This window comes from Nothoprocta perdicaria, unplaced genomic scaffold (genome assembly GCF_003342845.1).
Source record: "Nothoprocta perdicaria isolate Ctin4 unplaced genomic scaffold, notPer1 scaffold_286, whole genome shotgun sequence".
Lineage (NCBI taxonomy): Eukaryota > Metazoa > Chordata > Aves > Tinamiformes > Tinamidae > Nothoprocta > Nothoprocta perdicaria.
The window spans coordinates 205284-224365 of record NW_020455517.1 but is presented as its reverse complement, the minus strand read 5'-3'; the positions used below and the strand labels follow the sequence as shown (position 1 = coordinate 224365).

The window sequence follows — 19082 nt, the reverse complement described above, 5'->3', positions numbered from 1 at the left end:
CAAAACCCTCCCCACTCACATGTCCAGCAAAACTTTAGATAATCAGGAATGGTTATTTAACAAGACAATAAAATGCACACAGCTTTGGAGATGCGCAGGAGTTGGATGTCCTGGAGGTCTGCAGGTGAACTCCACAGATTCAAACCGCACTCGGGAAGGGCAGCACAGAGCAGCCAACTGCTGCTTCCGACTGCCTGGCTTAAGACACTTTCCTTACTTCAAGCTCCGGTTCTGGGTCAGGCTTTGAGTGGGGTAGTTTTCCAACCAAGAAGCAGCTCAATGGTTTTATTTTTATTTGTTTTTTTGTTTGTTTTGCCTTTTTTTTTTGTTTTCTCTCATTTTAATGGTTAACTTGGAATAGGAAAGTCAAGGGTGATCAGGGAGGAAGGGAGATGAGGTGGGAGAAGACGTTCTCCCCCTCCTCCAGTTTAGTAAGCACCAGAGTATTCAAGTCTGTCCATTCTGAGATCCAGAGCCACTTCCACAGTCAGCAGGCAGAAACTAAACCTTTCTCATAAGAGCAGCGTCGTTTTGGTTGGGGTCCATCATCGTCGTCATCTTCCTCTTCGTCTTCTTCCTCCTCTTCCTCCGATGAGGAGCTGTCCAGTGTTAAATCCACAACATCAGCAGTGGCCTTGCCGTTCTCAGCGTTGCTGTTCGGAGGGGGCAACAGCCCGTTTACATCTGAAGAACCTGAAAGGGAGAGCGAGGACTGAGGAAGGCACCTAACTGTCCCGCTGTGGGGCTGCTCCAGTGGTCCCAGTCTGTCACGGCTCTGCTCTGCTTGACCAAGCGGTGGCAGCAAACAGACTGCAGACAAGCAGCTGCCTAAACCAAGCCCTGCTGCAAACCTGAGCTACTGTCTGCGGGCAGCGCTGCCTGCCGTGCCCCAAAGCACCTGCACGGCCTGCTTAGAAGGTGGCTGCCCGTGAACGGGGAACGGGCTCTGCCAAGGCAGACGTTACCCGCCCATCCTGCCAGTAAAAATCACCATTCCCAGCTCTGACCTCAGGTGGGCTGCCCAACAGATTCAAAATCCTGTTTTCCCACAGAAAAAAAGCACAGTGCTGTCTAGGCTGGTCTTGCTGGAGGTATTTCGGTTCGTTCCAGAAACGCACAGAATCACAGAGTGTTCAAGGTTGGAAGGGACCTCTAGAGATCATCTAGTCCCACCTTCCTGCTCCAGCAGGGACACCCAGGGCACGGGGCACAGGGCAGCATCCAGGCGGGTTTGGAGACCTCCAGAGAAGGAGACTCCCCAGCCTCCCTGGGCAGCCTGTGCCAGGGCTCGGGCACCCTCACACCAAAGAAGTTCCTCCTCCCATGGAGATGGCACTGCCTGGGTTTCAACTTATACCCATTTCCCCTTGTCCTGTCACTGGCCACCACTGAGAAGAGCTTGGCCCCTTCCTCCCCACGTTCCCCCTTCAGATTCCCTCTCAGCCTTCTCCTCTCCAGGCTGAACAGGCCCAACTCACTCAGTCTCTCCTCATACGAGAGATGCTCCATTCCCTTCATCATCTTTGTCACTCTCCGCTGGACCCCCTCTAGAAGCTCCACGTCCCTCTTGTTCCGGGGAGCCCAGAACTGCCCCCAGTGCTCCAGGTGAGTACAACACAAATGCCAACAAAGCAGTCAGTGCTGTTCCGAGAAGCACCCCAGTTTGCCAAGTGACCCGTTGGATTTGCAGAAGCACAATTCAAGGGATCCAACTTCCCATCAACCGCAACCGCCGTCCTCCACAGAGAGCTAATGGATCCCTGTGGTGCTGGTCGTACAAGGGGCTCTCCAGAGGCAGCTCTCTGAATCCCATGGCTTTTCCAAGCCAGGTGGGAAACTCCAGATCTGCAGTGTGTGCATGTCCTCTACAGTCATTTCAAACCTTCAGGCCCCTAGATACTCACCTAAAACTAATATTGGACACTGAGGGCTGCAGCTCCGCTCTTTCTCAGCTCTGATGGGACACCAGGAGCCATCCACCAGATACTCTATTTCATCTGCATCTTCACATTCCGTCAGTATCTTTGACAGGAGCCTGAGCAGGAGAAAAGATGCCATCAATTAATCTCATGGTTATGGGCAGACTGCATTCAGCGACAGGCCATCAACCTGGATCTTCACCTTAAACAGCCTTAAAGTTAAGAGAAATGCGGTGGTAGTGGTAGGCTGCCAAGCAGACAGTCTTTGCAGTTGGGCTTGTTTGATTCCCTACACAACAAGTCCAGGTTCTGACAACGCAAAACACCCGAGCTCTTTCTGACAAGGTACCTCAACCATGAACCAGCTTTCTAATTACGTGCAATTAGAAGACAGTCTTGCCTCTTCACCCAGTTTCCCAAGTCTGTGGTACCACTTACAGACAGTTGTTTGATGCCCCAACTAGAGCTCTTACAGGGCTGTTGCAGGTATGTTCATACCAAGGCATCAGGAAGAGACAAAATAGCCCCTCATCATGGAGAGGTAACCAGACTGGGGTCCTTAATTAAGGATTATTTCACCTTAGAGACTGGACGCTTGCTTTACTCTGGTACGTCTCACAATTTGCTGAAAATGTTTATTTGGAAATGCTATCAAAAATCCCTGTTCTGCAAGGCCTTCATTCACCTCTGGACTACACCACTTCCTTTCAACAGAAAAGAGAGCTGATTCCCAAAATCTCAGAAGCCCAGGAGAGCTACTCATGGCACACAACTCTGGTCTGGACACTGCTTCTCCCAGCTCAAGTCAGACGGCTCTGTCTTGTAGCAGAGCAACCACCAAGGCTGCAATTCCAGAAAAGCTAACAGGGCCCAGAGGATCTTCGGCTCAATCAGTCAACCACCTCCACAGGAGCCTACACCCCTTTCCTTTTTTTTTCTTTCTTTTTTTTTGACTAATTTAACATTCAATCAAGCTTTCCTCCTGGGAGGTCTTTAAACTACCTTCGTATGGCAGGACCAGCGCTGAAACGCAGTGTGCAAAGCAGAGACACAAACCTATGGGTTTTCGATGGTGACCTGCTCCTCCTGAGGAGCGATATGTTCTCTGATGATCCGTGGAGGTGCCACAGTCCCTCGCACTTTCCCCCACTGCAGCTTTGTTAGTGATCTGGACGGAACTGGATTTTCCTGCTGCTGTTGGCCAGAGGACAAAGCAAACAGGTTATCTGTGCCTAGGCTGTTTCCCAGAGCCTAAAAAGCCACGGCTACCGGACCACACGAGTCCCTGCAAACGCAGCGACGTCTGTAGCTCTGTCAGCGCGCGGCGGGAAGAAACTACCCAGGCTGAGGCTCGTCCACCCGCTTCGCTGCATCGCGTGCCAAAGGAGCTGGATGCATCTCAACCGCTTCTCCTAGCTCTCCTTGCATTTGAGGGAATCTCCGAGAGAGGCCGATTATACAAGGCAGGAGGGTGGAGATCACTTTCCAGAAGCCAAGTGCATCTTGCTCCGCCAGTCTGCAGTGGTGCCGGCAGCTGGGCTAGCGCCACGACGCACGTCGGTGATCCCAGCCCATAAACCCCCCTGCATTTCTAGGCAACCGCGCTTCATCTGGGGGTGGGTGGAGATGATTGCTCACGTTAATGCACTCCATGTTCCTTCCTTTGCTCTTGGAAGGAAGCCAGGCAACGTACTGAGCTCCTCTCTGGAGCTCAGCCTCTGGAACCCACATTTCTGGGGATAAGAAGCACTGCAGCCAGCTTCCTAGCTTGCCTCAGGTGGCCTCTGCCGACAGCCTAGCGAGTTCTGCAGTTTGCATACAGGACTCCCACCTGCCAGGTCAGCAAAAGCGAGAGGGAGAACTGCCATTTTAGAGAAATTTTCTTGAAAAAGACACCTGTGCTTTTAAGTCTTACAATATCAAACCTCAGATGAACATCACCACCTCCAAAGTACCCTAACGCTGCCAAAATATACTCCCCTATCTTTCTTCATTTAAAGTAAGACCTCCTGCCTCTTCAGAAAAAGCCACAGCAAAGCAACTGCAGTCTGGAGATGCGGGAAACATCGTTCCCGCAAGGGTTCCAAACCAGCGGACAGGTTGAGTGGCCAGTCTCAAGCCGCCTTCCACCACTTCGTGGCCAGAGCGCGCTTGCCATGGCTCAGAGAACACACGCCATTTCTGCCTCACGTTGCTTCAAATGCTTCTTGGAATTTCCTTTGCTCCAGTTCCCTCCTGTGCTCTTACCGCATTACTCCGGCTATGCCAAATTCAGACAGAGACGGTAAAAATAGAACATCCCTAATGCAGAAGCAGCAAGGGCTGCCTTGCTGGGAGCACAGAGGATGAGGATGCTGCAGCGGCTCCACACTCCCAGCCCGCCGCGGGACAGTGAGCGGCCCCAGGACGGCTGCAGGATCAAGTGCGGTGCCGACACAAGATCTCAGGGTCTGCCATTCAGGGACTCTCTTTGCTCAGGTAGCTGTCCCAAAGGCTGGTCCCCTCCTGACATGCTCCACTTTGGGGACAGCCAGGAGGCCCCCAGCCCTGCTGAGCACCCCACGGTTTCCTGCTGTCTGGGTTCACCTGGCCATCTGGGAGCTGCATTGGTGGGTGCTGCAGGGCTGGAGGCCCAGGGAGCCTGCAGGCAAAGCCACTCAATCCGGACAACATTCCCAAGCAGCTTAACCATCCCTCCATGGAATTGCAACCCTCTCTTTTGCTCTGATTAGGCATTCATAACATAAAAACTATACCAAAATCACATCCAAATACTGCATTTGTACATCCTTCTCAGCGAGATGGATGTTTCAAGATATTTGCTTTAATAGCTGGCAGACAAGACCCCTGACCACATGCTAATCACCTGCAAGCTGCTAAGCAGCTCACATCAACAAGAAAACAGGAAGATATTTCCTACCAAAAAAATATCACCTTATCGGGTGCTTATAAAGTGGGTTTATTCCATGCAGCATGACATCTGTCAACCAACGCAGCTGGTTGTGTGGGTTCATCAGCCTGATGAAAAGAGTGAGGCAGTAAATGCTCAATTCTCAAAATGCTTTAGCATTATCTGAGAATCAAGAAGAGCACACCAACAGTCAAGCCTTACTCAAGCACATTAAGACAAATAAGTTAGAATATTGTGCACCAGCAGAACATTTGTTCCTGGCATTGTTTTGAGGCAGACCTCCATCAGATGCAAAGACTAAAAAGAAGACCCTGAAACCAACAGAGAAAAGAAGTTGAGAAGACAGGAGTGTATGCAACTCACCCATCAATTATTAACTGGTCGTAGGGTGCCGGTTTGTCACACACAGGGCACATCCATGTGGGTTTTTTCTCATTCATCTGTAGGTAGAAGACGGCATCAAAGCACTGTAGATGTGCACAGGTCTCTGCCCGGCACGGGACAGACAGCCGCATCTTCACTAGCTGTTGGACCAAAGAACAGGAGATCAGCAATAATCCCCACCCAGGTTATCAGTAGACAGTTCTCCACCTAACAAAAAAGCTCTGATATCAAAGGTTTGTGAGCCTGCAACACTGGTCTGACAGCAAAATAGGAGTTCTTAATAAAAAACAGACTAAAATGTATCGCAAAGACTTACCGGACAGATGAGAGACACACGAACACCTGTAGTAGCAATTTCACTGTCTGGGTCCAAGCGTAACTTCTCTTTTACTGCAGTAAAAGCAAAGAGGAAAAAAATAACAGATCCAAATTGGAATCTGGCCACAAAGTGCAGGTCAAAGCGCTCACCAATAGCCCTTGACTGTGCACAAGTCACTTCTCCTGCAGAGGACAACCTCTGCCAGTCAGGGCCAGAGGACAGAGAAGAGAGAAACCAATTGTTAGACAGAGAAAGTGTCCTTGAATTGAACAGAAAACATGAGACTGCAGAGCTCTGTAGTTTTCTCATTACCAGGGCTGAGAGACAGCTTAGCTAGCTGAAAACCTTGTGCATCATGAGACTGCCGGAACACTTAAGTCCCTACTCAAAACACACATTTAACTCCCTTCCCAATGACTCAGTGTTCCCAGGCAAACCCACCTTGTCCAGTGGGAAAAGCAAAAGAAGGAGATAGACTTCAAAAGAGGTGTGGGGATGAGGAGAGAGCACCGTGTGCCTGGTAACCAGCAGCTTCACTGTTAATGTTCTCTTACATGACCCTTCCTCCTGTGAGGAGCTGCAGGCTGAACAGCTGAAGTACACAGAGGAGACCACATTGCTGGCTGACTGTTTTTCATGCTGTTGTTATACTGAGGCATCCAGCTGGGAGTTAGCTTTGTCATCATTAACACTGAGAAAAGGCTAAGACATTCTGGACTTCCTGCTGTTTATATATTAGACTGGTCTGGTGGGGATGGAAAGCTCTAGCACATGGCAGTAGGACTTCTGAAGCAAAGTCCATTGAGGCTTGTCTGGTCATTAGCACAAGCAGGATGAATTTTATTCCCCCTGAGATCAGTGGCAATAAGACAGGGTTACCTCCCCTCTACCGAGATTCAGAGGAAAGGCCCCCAAAAACGAGCCAACACAGGACACAGTCAAATTGGCAAGAAAGCATATCCCATCACTTCCCTATCAAATGGACAAGTTAGCCTTCTCTAAGGTTACTCGATTGCAACTCTCCAGCTCATTTAGCCCAGTAGTCTGCCTCAGAGGAACCACAAAGAGACCAAAGACGTATCAGAGCAGAAAGCTCGAAGACTAGGCCAAGGTGTCAGCCATGCAAAAAAAAAGGTCAAAAGCAGTGAGCCAGTATATTTGAGTCAGGCACGAAAGAAGAAAAGGAGGTAGAGAAGCCCTCTCCCTGCTGCCACAACCTGGAACAAAAAAGCCAGAGGAACCTGCAGGCGAATGGGGAACAAGAGCAGATGTGCAGGTCCCACAAGTGGACGTCCCTCCTCAAAGCGCAGGATTAACAAAGGCAGTTGACTTTAATCTATCAAACAGCTCTTACAGAACAGCTGTTGTTAGCACAGCTACTTGGACAGGCCTAAGATGCTTCCATCACCATTTTCCTTGGTAGCAAGTCAAATCATTTACTTTAATCATTTCATATCATAACAAGATGTCTCCAATCAATGCACATTGTCTCCAGTCAATGAACATGCATGCAGTTTGCAACACACAGCTCCAAACAGAGAGCAACTTCTCAAGTGAGATTCCAAGATTTGGTGGTGTTTTATTCGTATTAAAACATACCAGGTGCTGTGACTCAAGGGAAGGACTCTTCCAAGAAGAGGGCTTTTCCAAAACCTCCCAATCCTAATCAAGCTGCCTTAAGCCTGCTCTTAGATTCACAGCTATGTACATAAGCGACTCTGTTTCCAGACAACGTTCCTACTGAAGTCAACAGAAACATATGCAAAGGAAGATGAGTCAGCCCTGGGATGCAGTTGAAGTCAAAGAGTAGCTTTAGTATGTACTGAGGGATATTACAATGAGCAGAATGTGGAAACACTTCCAAAACAGACTAGAGCTTGAACAGCAAAGTTTACAAGCTATTTGGGCCTGCCAGTTTGAAACATCCAAACAACTTTCAAGCAGGAACAGGCCAAAAGAAACAAAACAAGATCATCTTCCTATTTTGTTAAATATAACCTCACCAAACACAAGTGATCTCTGCCTCCAAGCTCAGCCTAAGCTGTCAGTTACCCAACTCAAGAGAACTGGAGACAGACACTTGGTACCAAGTGGCAAAGGGGGAGGAAAGCTGTTTTCCGGACCTCTGAACTGAACTGCCTCCAGTTTGGGAAACCATCCTGTAAGTGCTCACTTTGAAAGGAACAACACGTACTGCTCAGTTCATTTAAAGTTCTGGTGAACAGCCAAAAAGGGGTGCCCATTAAAAGCTTCTGCCTTCCAAGAATGGTGGATATTTAACAAATGGATTTTTTTGTTAAGTCGGTAGATGCGTGGTGACAGTCACAGTGGTCTAATGTGGTCAGATGGCCGTGAACACTCTATTTGGTTTGGCGTACAGATCTGTAAGTGTTCAGCAGGTGCTGCAGAAATGCTGCACTTACGCATATGAAGATACAGTTTGGCCAAAGCAGCAGCATGCCCCACGGTACAGATGTTCCCTCCAGTTAGAAATCTCAAGATCTGACACGTCTGAAATTATCATCTCCCCTATAAGGTGGAGATGACAACCTATCTTGAAGTTACATTTCTCATGTCTGGTAAGAGTTGCTGTGGTCTGAGCAGCACTTTTTAAAGGCAATCGTGGTCCGCAGCATTAGTGCTTCGTTCCATGTAAGGGAATTGAAAGAGACACTCTCTGGTTACAGTAAGCAACTGAAAAGAAGTTCTCCAGTGTTTTGGAAACTGCACCTGTCTTATTGTAAATGTGAGAGGAAATTACCTTTCCATTTGCCTCACGTCACACTGATTTACCTGAGCAGTCTAGCATAAGCATATTTCAGGATCAGGTCTTCTCTGATTCAGGATCAGTTCTTCTGTGAAGGTCTCAAGGCACGTAAAGGTGCTGGGGGTGAAATCCCACTTCCAGGCCCTAGGAGTCACTGGGGATTGGGCAGGAGGACATTTTCACCAGGATCCTTTGCTCCTGGAATCTCATTTGGAGATAGCGCGGGCCAAGGCCAACGTGCTATTCATCAGACAAAGGCATGAAGCCACTCGTGTCAGAACAACACTGGCCTTCAGCAGCACTCGCCATGAGACAACGTGGGGACAAATTCTCAATCCAACTAAGTTTTGAGAGCTCCTGCAGAGCCACCAGAAACACATTCTGCAGAAGTGCTGGGCTTGCACACTTGGGACATTTCACACCACTAATATACAGCTCAGGGGGGTTGTGCAAATATAAATATTTCTATAGAGACAGAGAAAAGTAATGACATGAAATTTGGCAGCTGTTGCCAGATAAATTTCTAGCAACCTGATTACTAAGGAATGCTGCAGAGCTTAAGGAAGGCAGAGACACGCAGCCAGCCTCCCCTAGTCATCTCCAAAGCAGACATACTCACCAAGTGCTTTGCACAGTTCTGGATGCTTGATCCCAATGGTTTTCAACCTCTGCAGCAGCTCTGCTGAGGTCATCTGCCGCACCAAGTAGAGCCCCACGGAATAACTCTAATGAGGGAAGGAAGGGCGAGAATGAGCGAGGCCGCCCTCTCTCACTGGCTCGTGCAGCTTGGCACGATGTCCCTCAGCAAGTACCTTTCCGTAGTTCCCCCAGGTTACGGTGATGCGATTAGTTGCTGCAGACAAGTACATGAGATGGGTGAGGTTGATGGGACGACAGGGCCTCTTCGGTTCCACGCCCGGTTTGTTTGATGGATAGTAGCCCTAAGGTAGAAAGATTTTTTTGTATGACTGTTACATCAGATTTCACTGAAGATGCTGCTAGAAGGACATCTATTCAACAGCTTGGCAAAATCCTACTCGCCCACATTTTCAAATAGGGAACAGAGCAGAACAGACTAAACAGAGTGACAGGGAACAAGTCTTTCTGCAAGAGAAGTTTAACATCACCATTAACCCATTAGAAAAATAGCTTGAAACTAAGCAATATGCTTTTGTGCTCTGAATTTTTGCCTACTTTGCCTATTTATCAGAAAAACAGCTTCCATTTATATTACCCAAGTCCCTGATAAATCATAACGTGACGCTTCCCAGCTGAGCAGACTTACCGGCACTGAGCAGTAACTGTGATTCACTTTCACTGCAATGTTTGGGGGATACTGATCCTCCTGAGGAGAACTAGTGTCTGTGTAGCAGATCCTGGAAAGGAACAATTCATCTCTTAAGATTCCCATGCCTTATCTTTTTTGTTCTGTTTTTTTCTTTTCTTTTTTTTTGTGAGCCATCACCACATCAACCCATGCTCCCTCCTCTGGCCAACCCAAAACCCATCTCCGATCATCTCTGATAGCTGGGTAGCAGAGTCTGATACTCTGCAGTTTTCTATTGCATCTCTAACTGAAGGGAAAAAAAGGTTAGAAAGCAAAGCTGAAGATGCTTGCATTAAGCCTGTGAACAAACTGCTTATTGTATCTCTATTAATATAATAATAATAATACCACTGCAACTTTCACCATCTGCTTGTGCTTCCCCTCCTCCCCCATCTTGCACCTCATGGGTTTAATCTACCCCACGCTCAGACTTACCTTAGCACAACCTGAACCGATTTCACGCCAGGCTGCAACTCCCTAATAGATCAGAGAAGAAACTTGTGAAAAACGTCAAAAAACACCCCCACAAGAATTATCTTCTAGAGTTTTCTTTATATTGTACAATTCACTCTGCAAAGAGCAGTGGTCAGCAGTCCTGCAAAATTTTCTTTCCCAAGGCATCCCCCCACAGCCTTTCCCTGGATTTTCACAGCAGTAAAATCATTGGGGGAAGATACTGACTTGTCTGGCATATTTTCTTCTATTCTTAAGCACTGAAGACTTCTCCCTCAGCAAAATCTAGGTTTTAAGGCCGTCATTATCAGGTAGCATTCCTTCAAGACTTTCTTTGTTTAATTATTCAACTGAAGCTGTTTGTGCAAACGAGCAGAACAACTGTTAGTACTGCTAGCTCAAAGTAGTACTACTCACAGCAAACATGATTACACATGATTTTGGGGAAGGTATATTCCACAGAGCAGGGGTGTTTTATCAGAAGACTTGATACACAGGTATAAACCTACCCTTAATGCTGCACAAGATGCAAGATAAGAGAGAAAACTCATAATTTGAGTTTTTCCTCAACAAAATGAGAAAAAAACCCTCATAATTTAGTGTTCAGTTGCCTCTGAAAGCATCTCAGTCCAACTTTGTGATTTAATACAGTTGTTTTAATTTGAGGGACAGGTGGATGGGGAAGAGTCTCTGTTCACCTGACAGAAAGAAGCTGCTCTGGGAGTTCTAAAAACCACATGGAAAACAGTTGGATAGTGCCCACAACGGTCTGTATTCTTCCACTTCATGTTCAGCCATCACTCTAGACAAGTGAAGGCACCCACTGAAACCACTGCTATGGAATTACTATTCCATATTACGAACAGTGAAGGCTTTTGCATAAATCCAAATATAAGGGAGAAGACAGAATGGAGAATAAAGTGTAACACAGATACTCTCTTATCAACCCAAAAAGACTTCTGTGGTCTATCACATCCTAGGTCTTCAGCATCCCTTGCACTGCCTCTGCTAACCTACGGGGATCACAATATTAATCAAGAAATAAATCCTTCCTCCTGGTTCTGTGATAACACGACAGTTGACTGTTCAGAGAATTTTCTTCTATTAAATAAAGGTTTTGCACTTGGTTTTGGGGGATCTCTGACATCACTTTTCTATTCCTCGCAGCAAGGGCCAATGCAAAAAGTCAACCAAAGAGGGCCTCTAGGGCCTGTGCTGACACCTTTCACCCGTTCATAGTTTGAATCAAAAGTTAAGCCATGACAGAGGTCATGGTAAATCCTAATCAGTGTGAGGTATTTGCTTCTCTCGTTGCTATAGCATCCATTTCAAGAAGGAAGCTTTCTTTCAGAGAGAAACAGCATCACACATTTAGCTTCTGAACTTTGGCTGCAAAGAAAAACCTGCAAATATTCAAATTGCAAGCTCAGCAAAGAATTCAGCTCATCGGCAATTTTGTGCTGTTTTTTTCTGACCAGGTGTACTACTCAAAGAGAAGATTATAGGAGCAGCAGAAGCAAACCCTGGAGAGTCAGGTGGATAGAACTATATCCAAAAACATGGGATATTCATGTTCAAAGTGGCTTATCTTCTAGTGCCTTCAAATACACTGTTCCCATACAGAGCACAAAGCTCCTATAGACATATAGGAATGCATAATCTTCTATGCACTGAAGAATCACACAGCTACAACTTCTTAGTGTCAATGCACAAACAAGAAATACCTGGAATTTCTGATCAGCTCCACTTGTCTCGGCGTCAATGCAAAAATGCACGGACTTTCCTGAAGCTTCTCATTATTCTGCGGAACTGAAGAGAAAAAAAAGACTGCATCAAGCTGACAGCAAATCGATAACACCGAATTCTTCTTACACTACACTAAGCACAGCGGGAAGGAAATGATGGTTTAAGCTGTAGTTATTTCCAAGGTAGCTAGTATTGGAATTTGCTTCCATATAGTTGAAGAACTATGGCATGAGAGCTCCAAACATCATATGCTTTCTTAAGAAAATAATAAAGTTTGGTAAATGCACTGTTGGTTACAGCACTGCTCATTTGCTGCTTCTCTGTTTTGTTAGCCAGCAGACTAATAACACAGAGTGGATTTGGCTTCCCAGCCCCTGCAAATAATTCATGAGCCAACAAGAGCGTTTTCATGTAAGAACACACAAGCAGCATCACAAAGACCATAAACTCAGAGAAAGCAGAAGGAGAGAGGAAGGAAACAACTAAAAAAGATCAGTTTAGATGATAAAAATAGCATCACCACAGAACAGCTCAAAGGGAGAGAAACCATTATTTACAAGTGCAGGGGAATGATGATGCATTTATAGATGGGGTGTGGCAGGAGCCATGAGCCTTCTATCCATTCACTATTTTGTTTTAACATCAATTTACAAATATGGTTAATAGTAAGCTTGCGATTTAGAAAATTCCAAACTTCTTTTACTATCTCTTACTAAACTCAAAGATGTTATTTTTCTTATTACTATCAATGTGCACTGCCAGCTGAAATCATCATAGAATCGCAGAATCCTTGAGGTTGGAAGGGACCTCAGAGGTCATCTAGTCCAACCGCCTGCACACGCAGGGTCACCCAGAGCACGGGGCACAGGCTGCGTCCAAGTGGGTTGGGAAGATCTCCAGAGAAGGAGACTCCACAAACTCTCTTGGCAGCCTGGTAAGAAATGGTACCCTCAATGTAAGAATTTTTCCCTTAAGTTCCTGGGGAACTTTTGGGTGCTTCAGTTTGTGGCTGTTTCCTCTGGTTCTATCAGTGGCCACCACTGAAAAGAGGCCACCCCATCCTCCTCACTGCCTCCTTTGAGGTATCTATAGACACTGATCAGATCCCCTGATCAGATCAGATCTTTCCTTCAGGCTGAGCAGGCCCAGCTCTCAGCCTTAAATCAAGGCTCTGAGTTAGTGAATCTCACTAGACAAACATACAGAACAAGAAGTCTCAAAGAGCTTTTTGTCTTTTTTAGCAAAAGTGTTTTTTTCTCCCATGATTTTAATTACTAGCTTAATCAAAGTCAAAATATCAGAATTTGAAAAGCAGGAAAATATGTTTTACTGTGTAAGGCTAAAAATGAGGTGAATAAAGAATAAAACCTCAGTAGCTCTAAGATCTTGAAAGATGTAGTGAAAAACTCACTGACTATAGATGCTTCCCTTTGAAATTTCATCTTGAAAAAGCCAGAAAGGGGTTTTGCAAAGCAGAAAAAAATATTAAGATTGTCTTTATTCACTTCTAACTGAATATCCATTATCCATCCATTCAAATGCCTCTCAACCAAAATAGCCACCAACTGATAAAGCATTTCCTAAAGATTCTATCATTCCCCACTTTCTAATAACAAATAAAAATCATGTTGTTATCACTGCTTAAAGGATCATCTGTAGATGAAACTGTGTTGCCGGTGGGCAAGTTATACAAAAGCAGAGCAACTCTGCTAGGAAAAACAAAATGATTTTAAAACGCCACACACATTTACATCAGTTTTCCCTGCAAAAGCTCCCTCTTCCTTTATGGAAAAGTCATCTCAAGCTGCCTGCAGAACTAGCTAGCACCATTAGAGGATGCCACGAGCAACAGGAGCCAAATGCTGCTCACTACCCAACGTGTTTGATGCTAGAAAACTTTTCTGGAGAGGTGCTTGCAAAACTGGTAAGCCACAAATTTCAAAATAAGTAATTTCACCACTTCTGCAGCATTCCAAACAGCTGCTGAACATACCAGGGACAAGGACTGCTCCAGGACTGTGACTTCCTTCCAAAACCACCAAAATGTCACTGTCAGGTGCAGCAGACAGTGGTGACTTTGGAGACAGCGCTCCTGGAGCACCAACACAGAAAGCTGCTGCAAACTCATGCAAAACACACACACATAAAATAAAATCCAAAAGATACAAGAGTGCTAGACAGGCTAATATATGTCTGTGCAGATCTTGTTGCCAGTAGGGATCAGAATTGGATGCTTCAGGGAAAAGTGCAGGGGAACTGCCTACAAAAGTTGGAGAGAAATCTCTCTCAGAGAACTGAGCAATAAACCAATTTTCCTTCAAGATCTTAATAAGTCCAATCTTAACAAGTCCGAGCTCTAGTAGGCACACTCTTAGGTACCTGCGAGCCATAATTTTGCTAAACAACTAGGAAAATATATTAGCATTTTAAAGCTAAATGTATTAGATAAGCGAGTTTCAGCCCTTCTCCAAGACAGTTGCCTCCTCCACTCACAAGTCTCTGTTCCTTGACTTGCACAACTGCTGCTGCGATCCATTTTTTTAAACAAATAACATGGGCAAGGAATCCATTTTTAAGATTGAGCTTGATTAGCAATTCTCCAAACAAGCGAAAGTGCTAAAACTCAAAAACCTCCAAGGACTTGGCTAATATTCAGGAAAAATAAACAAATAAAATCTGTCAAGTTTTCTTGCAGTAACCTGTCAAAAATGAGATTTACCCTGCTTTTCCTAAGGAGCTGCCAGCAGATACATACACTTACTGACAAGGTGCACAAGCACTACCACCACAAAGCTCCCGTCAACACTCTTGTTTCTTAGTCATTTATTCAAAATACAATGTATAAAATATATTAGTATTCATTCCCTCTAAAAAAGTATCCCATGGATCTTGGTTTTAAGCCTTATGGACCCAAGAGGATAATGATGATTTAAGTAAATTAGAAGACTTCTTTCATGCTGATATCCTTAAATCAAAGCAGAAAGCTGGTGAAGAAGCTGCTTCTGTGCAGGTAACTCCAAAGCTCAAGGGAATGCTTAAATGTCCAAAATCATGCAGGCAGGTATCAAATATGAGATATTAACTGGTTCACAACGGACCTAACCAATCTGCTCTGGCTGAAACCACCTTTGTCTACAAGTCTTCACAGTAGCCTGACACTTCTCCAGGGAATATGTTTGCCTGGAGACCAAATTAGGCTTTGCCCACTTCACCTTTGCTCTCAAGGCAATAATTCTAAAGAGGCAAGAGACCTTTTTGATTAGCAAATATGCTCCCAATTGAAGTCTGGAGCATATAAATTACTTTTCCCCTATTCCCACCACAGTTTTACGCTTAAAATACCTCTTTCATAGCCAAGGGTTACGTCCTGCTACGACAGCAGCCTGGTACTTTTAAACACATCTGGGCACTCAGATCTCTTTCAGATACTGCTGCATTGCAAATTTGAGGTTCACAAGCAGCTTATACTTGGTCTAGACACAGAATGGAAATTTCCATGTACATTAAGCGTAGAAAGGCACAGCTTCCATGTAGAAAAACATGCCTTTCCCCCCCCCCCTTAGTGTTTTATCATCCTTCCACACTGAATAGAGCCCCATATAAATATATTTTCCAATTTTTGAGGTCATTCCAGAACCATACCTCATTAGAAACACCCAGCGGTTCTGCTGCAGTTAACAACATGAGTGGGGAGCAGCAGGTATCTCCGTAGCGCTGAAAACAGTCCCAGCCAAACTGAGGCACAAATGCTTCTTTCTTTCCATTGGTGTAGGTAGAAGGAATTAGAGTTGCTGACCACAGAGTTGGGGAAATGAAAAAAAGAGTGTAGAAGATGTCTCTAGATCCCAAAAGAGTCGACTGGGACAACAAAGACTGAACATCTGTTCAATACTCATCCCCTCAGCAGCCATCCCCAAAGGTTAAACTGAAAACACCCTCACTGAATGGGAAAATTAGTCAAATAAGCTCTAGGGAGCGGGTTGACCCAAGGGAGATGTCAACTAACATACAGCCAAGATACTAAATTTAATGAGATTTCTGGTCTCACGTACAAAATATAATGTCAACTTTCCATAAAAATCTATTAATCACAATAAGCATCTCCCTGTTCCTCTCCCATTTCTAGGCGTTTCCATCTCACATTCATTTTTCTTCAAAATATGGTATTTGCATTTTTTCCTCCTTTTCTTCTTCATTCCACATTCAAGGCTGAGTTAACCCATTGCCCAAATTAGTATTTAAAATAATTTTAGTTTTAGAGTGGCCTTGACTGTTAAAGTTGTCACGATATTAAGATATTTGCTGCCTCCAAATGAAGACAAAAATTATATATATATCAAATAACTGGGTTTTTTTTTTTCCCAACATATCCACGAGCCGCCCTGAAGCCATCAACACAAAAATAGCTGTAGACAGGGAAAGTCATGCAGTGCTATGCACAAAGGATAATAAACATATGGAATAAATTATTAGGGAAGACAACTGAAAAGGGATATAAACGAGCTCAAAAACTATCCAGGCTAGCCCATGAAGGCAGAAGGGCATGAAAAGATCTAACAAAAAAGCATAAAGCTGGAATTAAAAAATTATGAGTGCAGGCACACTGGACCAGACGGCCATTTACTGCTCTGAAAAAAACTCATCTTCCACTGATACAAGGAGGGCAGCTTTAGCAATTTCTGGGTTGCGGTCAGACAAATTGCACGGAAGCTCAGATCACTGTCAGCAAATCCCAAACATTTCTCTACTCCGATCATACCAGGCAGCAAGAGCCACTGTGCTCCTCTTTATTCAAATTTCAAACATATCCAGCCCACCATGCACCTGCACAGACATAAAATGCAATTATCTTCACCTATGACAGGTTTTTCAGTCCTCAGGCACATGAGAAACATGTTTTTCAACAAAGGCAGATCGGATTCCCAAGTTTGAGGTTCACTTAATAACAAGGCCTAGTATTACCACATCTCCTTTATGAAATTAAAACAGAGGCTGAACACCATACAACGATACTTCCCCTGTATAAAATATCTTCACTATAAAAATACTACATCTAACCTCAGTGACAATACTCTTTGTGTCTCAGATAAAATAAGACTCAGACTTTTAACCCCAAAGTAGGAGAAAACATTTCTTCTGGTTCCTCAAAATACCTGGTAACATGCACAAAGAATTGTGACAAGCATAACAAAAAAAACACATCAGAAATTATCCTTGTTACATGTACCACCTTCTTTCACTCTCAAGAGGCTTTATGTTACGTATGTTAAGCAATGAAAAACAGTCTTAAGGCAGAACATGCCAGTCTATTTGCCTAGCACAAGTGCAACGCAAGAGTTTCTTCAATCTACTGCTACGTAAGGGAACAGGTTGCGATGCACAGCACAGTGCTGCAATATTACACCACCATTCCCAATGCAGAATATGAGCTACAGCCAAACAAGACAGGCTTACACCTTACAAAGTGACCACCTTTGTGTTATAAGGCAAAGGGAAAACAGCTGAGAATGCTCTACTCCACACTTAAAACATCAGGGAGGAAGCAAAGGAGACATTAATCACAACACACATCACTTTCTCCTTCCGTCACACAAGTTTACCGATTCTCAAAAACGCTGCCACCTTTTCGAAATTTACTATCTATTTCAGTTCCCTTTCCCAGACCGCAGAAAAGCACAAGGAAAACTCACCTAATTCTGTTGGCTTCAACAGTTCATCCAGGGTCGTATAGAAGGGAAGTTTCACCAGCCGAACTTCAGGCTTTACGACTTTGGGTGGCAACCTTCCCAGTCCATTAAGGTATTTCCCATAGAGTGCAGGATAGTCAATATTAGTAGTCGAGATAGAAGTCCTAGCAACAGAGCTCCCACGGTCGTATGAAGAATGTATGGAGAGCGCATCAGGAGAGCGGTGCTGCTGCGGCTGGGGCTGCCCTGCTTCAGAGCTCTTCTTGGCATAGCGAGTCTCATAGAGCTCTTTAATCTTCTTGAAAACTTCAGGGCTACAGTCAAATTGAACCAATTGCAGTGCTCTGGTGACCAGTTCGTGTTTAAGTCCACTTTTACTCCTGCCAACAAACCCCAGCAACATTTGAAGATCCGAGACTCGGAAACTCATCACCATGTTCTAAGAAATAAAAGATGAGAGGTGTTCTTACAGACATAACAGGATAAAGTGTCAGCTCTAAATATACTCTGTGCATGAGAAGTGCTCCATATAGAGAATCAAGAAAGCTAAAAATTAGCTGTTATGCACCTGATTACCTGATTAACATTCATTTTGTTAGGTACTTGTTTGAGCAAAGCAAATATAAAGGAGACCGTAAATTGAAGAGGAAAAAAAAAAAAAAATTATCCAAATCAAAGAAATGACATAGAATGGTCACTGAGTTAATGCACAATCACCTGTGATGACTGTTAAATATCCTCAAGGTAATTCTACTCCAAGCAATAGTAACCACAAAGGAAAACACTTACATTAAAAACTTAATCTAAAATACTGTTAGCAGAGGCAAAGGAGGGAAGCAAACGTGGACTGGGGGAGGATGACATTTCAGGGAACTGGAGTTGCCCATCCTTTAGGATTACAGCATTTCAGCATACCTAGATTTTGTAGGTGCAAAAAAAAAAAAAAAAAAAAAAAGAAATCCATAAATCTTCCTACCTATGCAGGGCCTTTGAAAAAGCATCCGATATTTTGGGCTAAGGAGTGATATTAAAAGACTCTTAAGACCTATTACAGAAGAAAAAGGATGTTCCCATAAGAAGGACACCTCCATCTGGGGGCTTCTCCCATGATTACAGCCACTCGCTGTTTTTGCTGGAGTACTATTGATTTGACTGGGTTTTCATAAGCAGTAAAACGTTCTCCATCTTCACAAATTCACATTGCTGTGGAAACTCCAAAGGCCTGTAACTTGTCAGTAGATTTAAAGATACTATACTCTAAAGCACCTTCCCACAAAACTAAGAACTGGAAATTATTTTGATTTCTCTAATGCTAGAGTCTGGTCAGATTGATGTTTTTCTTCAAGCAAGCTGTATGACAATATATTTTATAGGCACACTTATTTCCTCAAGGTCCTTGCCAGTTTGTCATAAATTTCAGAATTTCAAGAAGAAATCCCCACTGTGCCATGGCAAAGAGAGCAGAAGCAGAGCACTCTTCCACAACCTACCCATCGCTTGTTCATTGCTTATATTAAAAAAATGCCTAAAAGTCAAATTTCCGTGGAAATTAAAATAGCAGTCCTACAA

General features: G+C 44.5%; 1 protein-coding gene across 1 annotated transcript in view; it reads right to left on the bottom strand.

The window, feature by feature from the left end:
* The window catches only part of PIAS4 (protein inhibitor of activated STAT 4), a 19441-nt gene extending 934 nt beyond the window's left edge, over positions 1-18507 (bottom strand). Inside the window, exons 1-11 of the mRNA XM_026041483.1 lie at positions 18490-18507; positions 17517-17952; positions 11805-11889; positions 10063-10104; positions 9586-9676; positions 9113-9241; positions 8920-9025; positions 5531-5604; positions 5194-5354; positions 1905-2035; positions 20-693 (exon numbers count right to left, since the gene is read on the bottom strand). Coding sequence (XP_025897268.1) covers positions 488-693; positions 1905-2035; positions 5194-5354; positions 5531-5604; positions 8920-9025; positions 9113-9241; positions 9586-9676; positions 10063-10104; positions 11805-11889; positions 17517-17949 — 1458 coding nt within the window. The 5' untranslated portion in view covers positions 17950-17952; positions 18490-18507 and the 3' untranslated portion in view covers positions 20-487. The remainder of the gene's footprint in view (positions 1-19; positions 694-1904; positions 2036-5193; positions 5355-5530; positions 5605-8919; positions 9026-9112; positions 9242-9585; positions 9677-10062; positions 10105-11804; positions 11890-17516; positions 17953-18489) is intronic.
* Positions 18508-19082: the final 575 nt, after the last annotated feature.